General features: G+C 39.3%; 4 protein-coding genes across 4 annotated transcripts; 3 read left to right on the forward strand and 1 right to left on the reverse strand.

Moving 5' to 3' along the window:
* The first annotated feature begins 90 nt into the window (after nucleotides 1-90).
* On the forward strand, nucleotides 91-1488 carry LOC135934816 (uncharacterized). The gene is made up of 3 exons (XM_065476807.1): nucleotides 91-1055; nucleotides 1110-1323; nucleotides 1380-1488. The coding sequence occupies exons 1-3, from the start codon at nucleotides 804-806 to the stop codon at nucleotides 1475-1477; spliced, it is 564 nt and encodes a 187-aa protein (XP_065332879.1). The 5' UTR covers nucleotides 91-803; the 3' UTR covers nucleotides 1478-1488.
* Nucleotides 1489-3501: 2013 nt separating this feature from the next.
* LOC135948599 (uncharacterized) lies at nucleotides 3502-7053 on the forward strand. The gene is made up of 2 exons (XM_065497953.1): nucleotides 3502-3666; nucleotides 6625-7053. Exons 1-2 carry the CDS (start codon nucleotides 3637-3639, stop codon nucleotides 6931-6933), a joined length of 339 nt encoding a protein of 112 aa, XP_065354025.1. The 5' UTR covers nucleotides 3502-3636; the 3' UTR covers nucleotides 6934-7053.
* Nucleotides 7054-8088: 1035 nt separating this feature from the next.
* LOC135934819 (uncharacterized) lies at nucleotides 8089-9281 on the forward strand. Its single transcript, XM_065476809.1, has 3 exons — nucleotides 8089-8253; nucleotides 8314-8411; nucleotides 8992-9281. Exons 1-3 carry the CDS (start codon nucleotides 8233-8235, stop codon nucleotides 9107-9109), a joined length of 237 nt encoding a protein of 78 aa, XP_065332881.1. The 5' UTR covers nucleotides 8089-8232; the 3' UTR covers nucleotides 9110-9281.
* On the reverse strand, nucleotides 9165-13925 carry cutlet (chromosome transmission fidelity protein 18 homolog). Its single transcript, XM_065476802.1, has 18 exons — nucleotides 13811-13925; nucleotides 13467-13588; nucleotides 13120-13407; nucleotides 12918-13065; nucleotides 12742-12859; nucleotides 12612-12689; nucleotides 12392-12544; nucleotides 12216-12330; nucleotides 12026-12160; nucleotides 11821-11972; nucleotides 11572-11762; nucleotides 11265-11513; nucleotides 11182-11208; nucleotides 11013-11124; nucleotides 10640-10960; nucleotides 9850-9980; nucleotides 9530-9788; nucleotides 9165-9472 (listed from the first exon to the last, which is right to left on the reverse strand). Exons 2-18 carry the CDS (start codon nucleotides 13561-13563, stop codon nucleotides 9305-9307), a joined length of 2742 nt encoding a protein of 913 aa, XP_065332874.1. The 5' UTR covers nucleotides 13564-13588; nucleotides 13811-13925; the 3' UTR covers nucleotides 9165-9304.
* Between the last annotated feature and the right edge of the window lie 555 nt (nucleotides 13926-14480).

Genomic DNA, 14480 nt, shown 5'->3' on the forward strand with positions numbered 1-14480 from the left:
TATAAGCGATGCAGCGGGATGAGAGCGGGATGCAGTACATGGGTACAGTTCAGTACATAAGTTTCACGTGTGTCGATCAACTCCGAACGAACACGAAGGCACAGAGTTGATTGGCTGAGCATGAAGCACGCACCAATAACATTCAGCCGGCAGCCGGTTTTAAATTTTGGCGCTAACACTCCTGATGTGAGATGCATGATAATTGATCGTAATTCAAATTATGATTATACGGTACAAATAGTAGAGCTTTACAGGCCAACAGTTAAGAATATTTCGCATTGTGGGCTATAAAATTATAAAGCTTTCTTTCTCCCAAATTTAAACGAAAACCTTGGAAAAATTAACCACTGTCCCAGTTTTTTAGCGTGTGTATAGTTAAAAAATCTTAAATAAAATTATCACCTCTTTACTTCCAAATAAAATTGAATTAATTTAATAAGAACCTAAAATTTAATTTTCCCCGATTGCCACGTTACTTTCTGAGAAAATCGACACCTCAGGTTTGTCTTTGTCAGGATATCCTAATTTTTTCTTAGTTAGTTAGTCTAATAAGCTCAATGTTTCCATTCTTGTGTATACTAACATTACTAACAGTAGAAAAATTAATTATATGACCAAAGAACTTAAACAATGAACATATTTTCTATTTTAAATATGATAGTGCGAATTCATTATTTTCTCCGTTTTGTTGGCTGTTAAATTGTTAAAAAATTATTTCAATTATTATTGTTACATGGCTGGAAAGGTGCACGTTTCACAACTACCTGACGAAACTTTTATTGCGTTTCATTTCCCAGAAGTTGATGGAAAAGTCTGCAGGTAGAGATGGAAATGGTTGGAACATATCTTGGATCCCGAAGACCCCGTCGACCGTGGAGACAGGTTCCACTGGCGTCAGTGACTGGCTGAAGAAGAACAAGCAAAAGTGCGAGACGTGCAGCGAAGGTGGCAAGAAATGCTGCAGAAGGGACTTCAAGTACCCTTGTCTGCCCAACTGCGAATGCGTTTTGATCCAAGTCTGGGCCAACCTGACCCTGACAGACAATATTCGAAAGGTATGGGAAGATTTTCTTACAAGGGCGGGGCAATTAAAATTTTTTTGTGTGCAGGACAATGAAGAGAGGCGGAAATACGAGAAAAAGTTTCCTCCGGTCCCGCGAGTTTCCTGCGATCAAAAATTTTTGAATGCTTGGAGGGTGAAGCCTGATGTGACGACGAGGCAATGTCAAAAATGGCATTCCTTGAAGAGGTCGATCATAACTCCACCGACCAAGGACACCAAGGGCATAAATTATGTTTGGCAAGGCTGGGACCATTATGACAGTAAGGAAAAAATACATCAGACTTACTGCTATCAATAATAATAATTATTTTCTCAGCATTTGCGACCACAGCCTCGAATTATGGGGGACACCCAACAAACCAAGCTCCATTGCCTGATGGGACCACACGGAGCAATCCTCAGCGAAAATTATAATTACATTTTAATATAACTATTTTTGTACAATGTATATACATAATGTAAATTTTAAGTAAACAATTGTTTCAACTAAAAATTAATCTCCTTATTTACTGGGATAACAAAGCTGCAATTTTACATGTATTTTCTCGTCCTGATTGGTTTATTTCTTCTTGGTTCACTCTTGGGATACCAAATGTGTTTTGTTGTGTACGTGAGGGCCTTCAGTTCGGCGATCACCAAGTCAGCGGGCATGTCCTTCTGTAGCAGTTTCATGTCCATTTTATTCAGAACGCTGGTGTCATTTTCCATTTCGGCTGAGATAGGTTTAGTATGCTCGTATCTGGAAAGGCATCATTGGAATATATTATTAAAAAATCATCCAAACAACGAAGTTTTAGCGGGTGTACATACTTCAAGGGCTGCCTAGGGTGCCAGCAAACAAAGTATCCTTGAGAAGGGTTGTCCACCACGCACGGCTCGTAATATTTCTCATTTATCGCTTCACTCGATGAGTTTCGACAGAGTTTTGTAGACACGGAGCTGGATAATTTCTGAAGATTTCCTCTGAGTGTAAGCAAACTTCTACACGCCATTATTTTCTTCAATTAATTCGCTAAGATTCTGGTTTAAGAACACAAGAACAGTCGATTTTGTGTCCAGTGGTAGGTAGTGGGCGTGCCGCGTGTTTTCTTTCCATCCCACACGAGACTTTCAAGAGTGGGGAGTTGTCTATGGAGCGCGGGAAGAAAACTGCCTCGCCGAGTCGCCGAGATGGAGAAAGAAAAAAGCATAAAAAAGCTGTTGACTTTTAAGTCACGCGCAAATAAATAATCTCGTCTCCATTCTCCATTATATTGCTTAATAATTCAGCAAAGTTTTAAACTCATTTTTGCACTGCTAGCATGGCAAAAGGACACAAAAAATGGTTCAATGGGTTATATCGTTAAATGTCTCTGTGCTCTGTGCTTTATTTGTTTTCAAAGCAATCATGCACTCCAACAAATTTGGCGATTTCCCCATTTCCTAAAGTCACACACATATTAAAAACTTTCAATTAAATAATGCTCACTGAAATGATTTGCTTTGACAAATTTTATTAATGAATCTCGACCTACTAAAGGTGTGTTTCATTATAGAGGTCTCAGCCAGCCGGCTAATTTTAGATCGAGTGGTTAGCCAGCAGCCGCTGTAACTTTGGCTAATTGTAAGCTGATTCAGACATGCCAGCCGCAACGGTTAAAAAGTCGAAATAAAGTGCCGAAGATGAAATTGGTCTCTATAAAAATGCAAGTATCTTATTATCAAACTTCACTTTTTTAAATTTCTCGGCAGCCGCCAACTGTCTCTTCAGCCAGCCAGCCACCGCCTAAAATTACGCGGCTGTGACCTCCATTAATGTAATATTTTCACTGAAAGAAAAAATTATAATGTATGTTGAAAGAAGTGTGATTTATGAGGTGATATAAAATAGTGCAATGGACGTGTATGTTTCTCTTTGTGAAGAAACAAAAGAGGCAAAAGAGTTATAACATACATTGTTGTTCCATTTTAATATTGGTACCAATAATCTTCCTTGCCAAATTATTGCATCATGAAATGAAACATTTTCTCAACAAAGTTGCAAAATGCCGATAAAAAAGTAACCAAGATTTATATTCACGGCGTTCAGTCACCTTTGGAGAAAAAAAATCACTCCACGCGAAACCATAAATCTGCGCGGCCGGCGACCAGGTCACCTATACCCTGGTGATATACGAGCCGCGCGCGCGCGGTAATTGATCGTCCTATCGCAGCTCACAAGTTAAATTCCAAATTGAGCAGAAAAATTGGTGGTCACGACCAGGATGCTGCAGGCAGAAAATTATGCTCTCAAAGAAGACGATCACTCCGCATCATCATCATCATCATACTGCAGCCAATTGTAAATAATCGTGTTTTTATTACGGTTATGCAAAGTGAAAGTGTTATTCACGTAATTGAGTGCGGTATGTGCGTCGGTTCGTTCGTTCGTCCATTCGTTCTTCGGGGCCGTCGAGTGAGTAAGCACACAAGGCGGCGTGTTTCATCACAAGACTCGCGCCGCCGCCGCCGCCGCCACCTGAGAGCTGGTCTCCGCCGCCGCCGCAGCCGTCACCGTCGCCGCATTGCTGGCTATGAGCTAGACCGCTGCAGACATGGGACTCGCCGTCTGGACAATATTACTGGTGAGCTGCAAACTATTTATTTTTCGTGCCAAAAGAACTTTCTTTGGTATAATTAATAGGATTTTTGCACGAAACGAGAGAAAGAGCAGATTACACGTGCTTACCCGAGGGAGTTTTCTTTTTAATAGGGTATATTCATATCGTCCCTCCGGACATGACAGATTATCATCAAATTATCCCAGGAGAGAGACTCTAGACTAGGCTCTACAATTTTTTTGGCTTTTAAGAAGCATGTCTTGAAAAGCTTGATTGTTTCATCAGCATTTTCTTTTAACTGGAACATCTTTTTTGATGATATATCTAAGAGCAATATATTTATCAAAATAATAAGATAAATATTAAAATGCTACTAATTTTACAACCAGCAATATTTTTTTATTTTGGATTATTTTAAGTATCATGATTTTTTTGTGACATTTGGGGATTATTTGAAAACGACGAATAAAATCTAACATATCAATATGTTTAATTAATAGAATTTACAAAAAGAAATAAATTCAAAATTTTGGATACCATATTATGAGGTGCAGGCATTTTTTTAGTAATAATACAGATAAATGCGCGTTTATGATATTATTTCTCCCTCGCTGGACGCAAGTTCATCTTAATATTTCAAGCGATGCTATTTTTAAAACAAATTCCCACGACAGATCAATTTGCATCCAATTATCCGCTTATTGATCCCCTGAAAAGGGCAAAGATCATAGTCATAACACGCTAACGATCCGAGGAGATGATTTGATCGGTCAAAAAAGGATATTTCTCAGTCATTAATGTCTATCTTGCAAGTCAACGTGACGAATGAATGCAAAGAGAGCTTTCTACTCGTCTCGTCTCGAGTGCGGCTCGCGAACAAATAGACACGCGGCGTGACAGACCACCAGCCAACTGCATTTTCCTTTTGTCTTAATTACATCACTAATAACAACGGGATTTCTCCTTAAAAGTTGCATCGCTGGCTTTTATAATGTTCCAAAGCACGCGCCTCTAAGTACTAATTAAATTTTTAATTTTAAATTGTGTTGAATAACCTCAAGGGCGCATTACTTGCCCATTTACATTGTCCGCGTGCAGCCTAAATCGTAAATTTTCGAGTGGCTGCCTACATTTCCAAACGCTTATAACTCAAAAGGCCGTGTTCGGTCGCTAATAACGAGAAAGGGAGAGCTGCTGCTGCTAATTCATTTGCATAATTGCTTTATTAATTATTGCGCACGCGGCTTGTTTGTTCCCCACGAGCACGGATTCCAATTTCCAATCCAAATATATCATTTATAGATATGATATTATTCTACGCACGCATGATTAGAAAAATGCAAGCTATTTTTCTATGGGATAGTTTCTACATTCCAATATAACCGGTCATGCAAATAACTAGAACGAAATATTGCATACCGCGGCATTAGGACTTTTTTAAACGTACTACACGCATTCTGTGGTTGATGTTTTGTGATTATTACGTCAATAAAATGCTGGAAAATATAAAAAGGTAAAAATGAGATGTCCAAGCGGTGCAACTTGCTTTGTGGTTTGTCGTTTGACTCGAATATAAAATCATCTGATTTAAAAAAAAATAACGCTTGAGGTTGGTTGCATTTTTAATTCTTAAGAGGTAAATGAATAACAATACTTCATCCTCGTTGGTTTCACAGTTATTTAATTAAACTCGGACAGTTGAGATTAAACCTTGAGATTAAAAATAAAAATATTACAATAAATATTGCAACGCATATATTTCATGAAATAGAGCGGACTGGATTCACCGAGTTTAATTTAATAACTCTTTAAATAAACAAAGGATATGGAGTCTTGTTATTTACTTATCTTTACATAAAAATCAGAATTATGTTGGGGCAAAGAAAATGAATAAATTCGAGCATGAAAACGAACCTGATATTCTTTTGATTACTTAAATTTAATAAAAATTACGTGGTTCTTCATCACTAAACTTATAATTTCATAAATCAATGTCAATAAAAATATGATTGACAGCATTTGAATGCTCTGCTGACAACATTAAATGCAATTCGATTAGACTTTTGAGACGGCCAGGAGACGGAAGACATCCCAGCAAAATAAAAGGTATAATTGAAACTGCTCAAGCAATTCAACGACCGTTTTCCTCCAGCGCACAAAACTAATTTCTTCCTGAGCAATTTCATCGGTAAAACAAGTTTGCTTCAAGCGTTACACAAGAGCTAAAGAGAGCGAGTCAGCTATATAGTCCCACGTATACATTGAACAAGAATATGGTCATGCAGCCGGGATACGATTGTTTGGCAAAGATCTCATTGCACCTGAGCGGAATCGTTGTGGATCAAGCCATTTTGCAATTAGAACCACTTTCCACTGCAATTTCGCCGCTGCGCTGAGCGCGGTTAGTTATAAGCTCAATAAATTTCGACACCACGCAGTCACTGAGCTCGAGCTAATTGTGTCGATTAGTGTGAGTAAGTTTGTTAACACAATATCTGGAGGAGCAGTTTTTTTACAATGAAAAAGAGATAAATAATAATGTACAAAATAAATAACGCTTAGCGAGAATTTTTTGTACGCCAGTCAGTCGTCATGGTGATGATGCACAATTTACAGGCTTCACCTTCATATTATATTAATTGTACGGTTTAAAGTTGCTGTAAATAAGGCCCCAGTTTCCATTTCAAGGGAATGAAATGCGAGAGCAATGGCATAATTCACAAAGGCACTGGGATGATAAGCGAAAAACTACAAGGACCTTTACCATTTTCGCCTGATATTCGGACTCAAAAACGCTTCAAAAGATTTCATGGATAAATAAATCCGGGATTGCCTCACACGAAGGCGCAGTCGGGGAATTTCAATGAGCGAGAAAAACTCTTGAAGCAAGGAGAAATCCATATATTGATGATGACACGTAAAGCGCGTTGCAACATGGGAAAACGCCATCATAGTGACACTCTATAATCCTTTATGTTTCAGGTAACGTGTGGGATGGCGTGGTCATCGCCGGCAACCAGTTGGCCCGTGCAGATTGGAATCCAGCTCATCAGGGAAAACGTGGCCGGCCTGTCGGTGGTGCACGACAAGCAGAGCTACCCGTTCAACCCCGACGAAGGACTGATTCGACGCGACCAGTTCGTGCGCACCTTCGGCTTCAGGGGCGAGAACCTGATCAAAGCCCTCGGCGAGGGCGACGGCGGCTACGCCAAACTGGACGACGGCCAGCGGACACCTTTTGTGCCATTCAGAAGCAAACAGGTCTTCAATGGACTGGGAGAGTCAGGATGAACGGATGAAAGTGGAGTTTTTAAATTAAGTTTGTGAAAATGGAACGAATACGACAAGAAGTCTTGTATGTTTGCGTTTTTTAAATTATTTGAATAATAAAAATAAAAGATAACGTTTAAATTTTCGTGTTGTTTGTATTTTTAAAGAAACTATAGCCCTTTAGAAATGTTAGCAATGCATTTCACAAATAAAACAGAATACAGTTATTGGCAAAGCGGGTTTTGCCACACTTATAAGATATTAAATGAAACTTATCGGACACGCTGCGTTGACTAACGTGAAAGGTGCGACTGTTGTATAACAAGCAAAGCAAATATTGCGACTGCCAGTGCGTTGGGCAACTTAGCTGAACAAATGGTATGCTGCCGCAGATTTCAAGCGGATCTGATAGAGCAAATGTTTCTGAAGACTTTAAATAAAATATAATAATTGCTTCCTACGATTGAAATCATGGAAGTATATGCGTTCCTTTGTCTCAGCCTCGGAGACCAAATAAAAATTATACTCCTTATGCAAAAGGGACGAATTAAATTAAATAAAAAATTTCAAAATGTAGTAACCAAAATTGCCCTTGCGAAATAAAATTGCAATTCATTTTTTTTCTATGCATAAAGGTTCAATTTTAAATATTTCATAACAAGACTAGGATTCAGACAGTAAAAGGAAGTTAAAAATTGTTAATATTGATTCCAACGATGATCAGATGACATTAATCAATGAAAAAATCAATTATTAAAAGTCATGCAGAAAAGGTACTCAATTTCATTCACAAAAGCAGCGGTAGCAAAAATGTCAAGGTTTATTCGTTAATTGCACCATTAATTAACCTCTGCAGAGGAGCGCCTCTTCAAGTGCGCGAGAGCCGGACCGTAAATCTGTGAGACCACACGGAGCTGGCCTCCAAAAAATCAAGGCTACTACGTGAAAGAGCGCTGCTTGCTCAAGGGAGCAGCACGAAAATTGGCTTAGACCAGACTCTCCCATCCTCTAGAATTCAATCCGGATAAAAAATAATAAATTTTCACCGTCTCGCCCCTCCCTTGCAGCGCAATCTTCCGAATTCCGTCCGCGAGAATGCGGCATATTATTCGCAAAAATTCATTCATCAAAGTGAAATTAGATTAGTGTATTCGGAATTCCTGAACATCCTTTGGCGCCGACCCCTGGAGGACACCACATCCCAGGCCCCACCAGATCGCTTTCACTCGCGCGCGCCGCGCAGCCAGCTAACCCACTTTCCCTGGCCAGCCGCGAGAGCCGAGCAGCGCGCCGTGCACACACTCTCGTAGCTGCAGCGACATGGCAAACGCGTTGCTTTTGGTAGGCCATCATTTACATTTCCACAATTTTCCAGTTATTAAATGTTCGGAAACTCCACAGACTGTTCTGGCCGTGTGCCTCATCCTCGCGATCCTCAACTTCGACCTGGCAGACGCTGTTCTCCAGCCCCGCGCGCCAAATTTCCAATATTTTGAAAGGTAAGGTTTGCTATTTACTAATTTTAATTGATAGCGGTTCAATGTATATCATTTGGGGATTTTTAATATTACGTCTTAATAGAATTCAAGGTTTATTTGAGGAGTAATAACTGTGAACGAAAATCAGCTAGAACGAACTTGAGTTCAAGCCAGGGTCATCACACCCGTCCCATATGTAATCACATACTCACGTGTTGTGAAAAAAATTAAATGAATACTTTAACAGCATTATCCTGACTTAAAATGGGAAAGGAGAGTAAATATTTAGTGCATCTCATTGTTATTTGAAATTATTGGACTGTGCGACATCATTGAGAGAAGAGAAAGTTAGCAAACTTGCACTTTTCACTAACTATCACGTCCGCAATTTCTGTGCCAAATTCAGGAGCAGTCTGCAACCCAGCGTTGCTTTAAAATAAAATTAAAATTTACATTAAAATAATTTCAAGAGTCACTTCATGAAGTTGATTAATTATTCTCGCTTACTGCTTCGTCCAGTTGACCTTAAACGGAATTCAAATAACGGATATTTGATTGACGAGTCAGTATCCTGTTCACTAAATGCATTCCCTTGTTTTAGGCCTAAGTACAGATACCCTTATTACGACGAGAATGGACGCGGCAGACTACTCTACGGCTATGGAGGCCCTGAACTTTATCAATACAAATCCTACTCTCCGCTGGAAGGAATCCACTAAATTTCTCATCTAGTTTTAATCCAGACTGTCTCATGCAATGATTGAAAATGCCAAATTTTTAGATCTTTCTATATTAGATATATTCAATTTTCTTCACAGCGAGAATGACATGTAAATTAAGATGATTGTTGTATTATTTTAATAATAAAAAATATATTTAAAACCAATCAAAGCGTTTACTTATCTCAAATCCCACTAGAAAAGATCAGCTATCTTGATTGGTTTCCGCACAGCGTTGCTGTAGCCTTCTTTGTACACAAATGAAATTTCTTTCAACTCGTTCTTCGGCAGTGCCCTCATTTCCTCGGCAATTTGCGAAGGCGTTGGTGTAGACTTTGCGATGTTCAGCCAGTTTTTCAGTCCCTATGAAGAGAATCAATATAAAAACAGTCTGCATGTGAGGAAAATATAAAAACTTACTGGCTTGAGCGGTCCCTTTCTCAAAATCTGAGGACTTAGCGTCTGCAAATGGTTGGGCACGGCTGCGACGGCTTTGGCTTGCGATTTTTTCTCCCTGGACGGCGTGTTCTGCACCTGCACCTGAACAAGAGTTCCAGCGGCGAGGCTGATACGTCTCAGCTTTTCCGAATCCACCTCGTGACCGACCAGCTGCTTCACCGCGTAAATCATCTCTGGCGCTCGCTGCACGTCAGGAAACTGCACCATCTCAGGCACATTTCTAATGAGGAAATTAATTTGAAATTATAATATGTTTATTGCAATATGTTTATTGAACTCACGGTTCAAGCCTGTAGAGCATTTCTCCGCTAGCGGTCCTCTCCTGGATGAATGACATGTTGTAACCGGCAAAGATGTTCACGACCCTCTGCAGCTCCACTTTTTCATCCGCGCTTAAAAGCTGGGCGTTCACCTGCTCAGAGAATATTATACTTGAGTTTTAGTATGAATAAATATACTTTTTGAGCTTTGGATTAGTGTGGAAACATAAAAATAGCAAAAATTGCGCAAATTTAGATCTGATTAAAGAAAAACAAACATGTAAAAAAATTGTAAGCTGTATTAATTCGTATGAAATGGCCAAAAGAACAAAGAAGCGCTGCAAAAATAAAATTCAAGGAATGATAACTAACCAAACCCTAATTTTAATACTTTGATCAAACAATTAGGCCATGCTCTTTATTTAATCATTTTTAAAAATATAAAACAATTTATTAAGAGTTTTAATCATGACACTGCAAAGAAAATTTTTATTATTTTTTCAAATATTTCTTCTATAAATGTGCAATAAATCTTGAAAAATTGGTCATATTTAATCTCTGCCAATCGTAGCTTTCTCCCCAGAGATTTATAGTTTTTAAAAGTCAGAAAAAATTGTAGGGACGGCAATATAAATTTCGAATCCAGGAGAAACATCACAGAATTATTGCTCTTTGTAACAATCTGGGTTGCTGAGCTCCAACTCCAAAACCATCTATGTAAGCAAAAACTAGGTACGAAACCAATTACTTCCGCATAATCCCGAAATCTTTAAAACAACTATATTCCCCTGATTAATTTGTGGACACTCACCGCTTTCAGATTAGGAACGATGATGTGCAGCATCAGAGGGAGAGTGTCGCACAGGAGCTCGTTGGCTTTGATTCCGCTCCTGAGGGCAGGTTCCATGCCCTTCATGAGTGACGCCAGCGTCGACACGGTCTGGCTCGTCTTGTTTTTGGCCTCAATGTGTTTGGACGGGAAGCTGATTTTGGGCCAGGACAGGCTGGCGTAGAGCAGGTGCCACATGGTGAAGCAGTAGGGCAAGTACGGCATCAGTGCGTAGTTTTGCTGCTGCTTGATCATGGCATTGAACAAGTCGAATTGGCAGAACCATGACGAGCCGTACACAATCTGGGAATAGGAAAGAGTTGAGGAGTGAAATTATTTAGAGTAAGATACTTACACTTCTCAAGCCAGTTTCTCTTGTTTTCATGTGCAAGAAGTTTTCAAATACGCCTTGGGACAAGAACTCATACTCCCCGTAATTTTGAACAATTTTCAGAATTCGATGCATTCTGAAATTGATAATTTTATTAAATTCAGATGATATTTTGGGTATTGCAGTTAATTACCTTCCGCGCTGAGAAGTGTCACTAGAGCTGTAAAAACAAAAAGTTTTGTAAGATTTCTTTCTCTGCAGCTGGGACAAACTCACTTTTTCGGTTTGACGATTTGGAACAACTCATGCCACACAGCAAACAGTCCTTTCTGGCTATCTTTTTGGCCGACAGAAGCGCTTTGCACGTCAGTCAAGCGTACAACTTTGTTTCTAGTTTTGAAGAAGTGCAGGAAGGAGAGGCAGGAGCGAATATCATTCCCGGTTTTATCACAGAGAAGGAGCAGAGTTCCCAGGTCGGTTTGCAGCTGTTCCTGCTTGGCGACGTCCATCAGTCGCTGAGCAAGTCTGAATGACTCATTTATTTGAGACAATCAACACGCTAAACGTGGACAAATAATGGTACCTAGAAGCTGCTGTGGGAGGGAAGTTGATGATGAGGGCCTGTTGTTTGAGTTGCCTCAGGGCAGGCACGTAAGGATCGTTGCAAATGCAGATGATTGGCCTGCGCAGAATTCGCGGTTTGGCACCTTTCTTCTTCTTGCCCTTGGTGATGTCCTTGTCCATGATGAACTTGAGCAATACGTCGATAGTCGACTGAAAACGAATCAGCCATTGATTGTGCTATTAAGAGAATTATAAGAATGAAGCCTACAGCAGGGGTTCCATCGATTTCATCCAGAATAAGGCAGTTTGGCCTTGGACTGTCTCCAATCACAGATTTCATTTGAGTAGAAGCTTCGAGGACCAGCCGGAATGAGTCAGCGCTGCTGTCGTCACTCGCATTCACCTCCACAGTATTGTAGCCTGATGTTTAATTCAATAAATTTCATTTGATAGTTGTTTTGTTTCAATCTGACCTGCATGCTTCGCTAGAATGTGGGCCAGAGTTGTTTTTCCAAGTCCAGGTGGTCCGCACAGCAACGCGATTTTCTGCATAGGCCTGCCATGCGAATCGAACTCCTCGTCCAGCGCCTGAAACGGTCGCTTTCCACCTAAATGAAAGTAAATAAATTTAGACTCGCTCAGATTAATATTTTAAAAAATTACCAAACTTCCAGTCAGGATTTTTTGGCGCTGGTTTGTTCTCCCTTGAGGGCATTTTCTTGTTGAAAACCACAGAGTCCCACATTTTCAGCCACTTCAATACAGTCTTGTTTGTGCCCTGGCGTGAGTATGAGTATTTAGAAATTAACCAACGTATGAAAGCAGGGTTCAATGCCAACCTCATCACTCAAAAGCTCTCTGTAGCTGCGCGGTTGATACTTTTCAACCCAAAGCTTTTCACTCATGAGCGGTGTGTCAGTGGAAGCATCCATCATTTCCAGAAGTTCCTCTTCCTCTTGCTGTGTGCTTGGAACGTGCTTCATTTTTTGCAGCTAAATCAGGACATTTTTATTTCCCTTTAGACTATAACAAGCATAGAGCAATATTTTATCTGCTTACCAGCGTTTGTGCTTCTTGCCAAATATTGTTCAATGATGTTGGGAGCAAGTTGGTTTTTTTAACGCTGATGTTTGAAACCTGAAATCCAAGCTGTGAAAACACCTGTTGGTTAAACACTGCAAAGGACTACCTCATTGGCGAAAAACTCATCAGACTTCAGTCTCAAGTAGAATTTTTCAGAGTTGAAATTACGCATCGTGACAAACGGGTATTGAGGAATTCGAGCAGAAATGTAGTTGCTTCCAAGGCTGATCAGGAAATTAAAAAATTATTAAAAAATATATCGAAAAATCTAGGAATAATTACTCATTAATTGGCTCTTCTCTCTTTCCATTACCGGAAAGAATATTGCCCAAAGCGAGCGCCTTTTGCCTTTCCTTCCTGATCCTAGCAATAAGTTTCATGTCATCTTCGTATTGTTCGGTTTTGTCTTTCTCTTTTTTGGTGCCCAACTCTGCGAAAGCAAGGTTTACAATTTAATTGTTTGCTGTGAAACTATCAGTGTTACCATAATCATAATACTCTTCTTGCTCAATATCTTCAATATCTCCAAACAAATCCTCCGCTTTCCTCTTCCTTGATGAACTTTGGTTGATTTCTTCTCTAATTATTTGCAGCCTGGACTCCGCCTCCGCATCTGTAGTTTTGTTCGAATTGTTTTGAGAATGATCATCTGTCCCTGTCAAGCTGGAATTCATCAAGTTTGCAGCATCCTCATTCTCGTTGACAGGTTCACTTTGCTTGGCTGTAAAGCTTAAGCTTTTCTTGGCTCGTTTCGGATTACTCTCTCCATCATCTGAATAAAATGAAAACATTGAAGCATCTTGATTAAAATAGAGAAGATGCTAAGCGTACTGTCTTCTTGAATGTGTTCTTCCATTTCCCTCATAACTTCCATCTCCTGGGCATACATCAACTCAAACTCTTCATCTGGGTCTGGGTATTCGTCCATGGCTGCAAATTTATGTTTTGTTTTCCTAATAAACAACAGATTGTGCAATAAATAGAAATGTTGAGTATCAAAAAGATTTTGGACCTAATTTAATCATCTATCATAGGTAATGCCGCTTTACTTCAATTTATCTGTAGTTATTTTTACGGGGAAAACCAAGGAAACGACAAATTAAAAAGTACATATGATGTCGAATTTTTTTCTAATTTTTCTGTTTAAAAATCAGAACCATGAACAGATTTCATACCGTCAGCTGTAATACCTCAAATTTTTAGAAGCGAGAACTGCTATAAAACTTCAGATTTCCTTCGATTCCTGCACCAAACCACCAAACTTTAAATTTAAACGAAATCACAACAAAAAAATGTCAAAGCAAAAACACAGCATGATAGCACAGCCAGAGCACAGCTGCACTTTCGCTGCCTTTGCGCGCCTTTTAACTAAGTTCGGCTTTGTTCGTACCTTTACGTCAGCTGCCGAAAGCTTTTGCTGAAAAGAGCGCCACAATAAGGTCTAGGATGTTGAAAGCTGCGTGTCACTTTTTACTCTCTTAATCTTTTAAAAGTAAATTTTTGTGGATTTATGCTGGATTTATCGTGAAATCGATAGTAGTTCAGCCAATACAGAGGATATAAATATTAACGGGTGGTTCTTTTTCACTAAAAATTCTTTAAAAAAAACTCAAAAGTTTTTGTGTTGTACCGTACCCCAAAATTCACGTGATGTAAAAGAATAAGTCAACAATTATCTCGGTTGTTTTTTATTAGAAGTTGAGTAATTGACATGTGAGGGAATGAATTAAAATTCCCCCTCAAAGACTATAATATTTTTAAGTCTGTTAACCGATCATTTTTACTATTCTTATTACATACCATAATTTTCTGAATTTTCTAGTCTGGCTTAATTGTTTTTTTTAA

Source organism: Cloeon dipterum, chromosome 1, assembly GCF_949628265.1.
Source record: "Cloeon dipterum chromosome 1, ieCloDipt1.1, whole genome shotgun sequence".
Taxonomy (NCBI): domain Eukaryota; kingdom Metazoa; phylum Arthropoda; class Insecta; order Ephemeroptera; family Baetidae; genus Cloeon; species Cloeon dipterum.

What these genes read in the sequence shown, in the direction of transcription:
- LOC135934816 (XM_065476807.1), top strand. Translation starts at nt 804, where the DNA reads ATGGAAAAGTCTGCAGGTAGAGATGGAAATGGTTGGAACATATCTTGG. An exon ending in TGACAGACAATATTCGAAAG is followed by an intron (nt 1,056 to 1,109) that starts GTATGGGAAGAT and finishes TTTTGTGTGCAG; the next exon opens with GACAATGAAGAGAGGCGGAA. An exon ending in AGGCTGGGACCATTATGACA is followed by an intron (nt 1,324 to 1,379) that starts GTAAGGAAAAAA and finishes TTATTTTCTCAG; the next exon opens with CATTTGCGACCACAGCCTCG.
- LOC135948599 (XM_065497953.1), top strand. Translation starts at nt 3,637, where the DNA reads ATGGGACTCGCCGTCTGGACAATATTACTG. An exon ending in CCGTCTGGACAATATTACTG is followed by an intron (nt 3,667 to 6,624) that starts GTGAGCTGCAAA and finishes TTTATGTTTCAG; the next exon opens with GTAACGTGTGGGATGGCGTG.
- LOC135934819 (XM_065476809.1), top strand. Translation starts at nt 8,233, where the DNA reads ATGGCAAACGCGTTGCTTTTG. An exon ending in TGGCAAACGCGTTGCTTTTG is followed by an intron (nt 8,254 to 8,313) that starts GTAGGCCATCAT and finishes GAAACTCCACAG; the next exon opens with ACTGTTCTGGCCGTGTGCCT. An exon ending in AATTTCCAATATTTTGAAAG is followed by an intron (nt 8,412 to 8,991) that starts GTAAGGTTTGCT and finishes CCCTTGTTTTAG; the next exon opens with GCCTAAGTACAGATACCCTT.
- cutlet (XM_065476802.1), bottom strand. Translation starts at nt 13,563, where the DNA reads ATGGACGAATACCCAGACCCAGATGAAGAGTTTGAGTTGATGTATGCC. An exon ending in GGCAAGAAGCACAAACGCTG is followed by an intron (nt 12,545 to 12,611) that starts GTAAGCAGATAA and finishes GTCCTGATTTAG; the next exon opens with CTGCAAAAAATGAAGCACGT. An exon ending in CCTCCCACAGCAGCTTCTAG is followed by an intron (nt 11,514 to 11,571) that starts GTACCATTATTT and finishes TGAGTCATTCAG; the next exon opens with ACTTGCTCAGCGACTGATGG.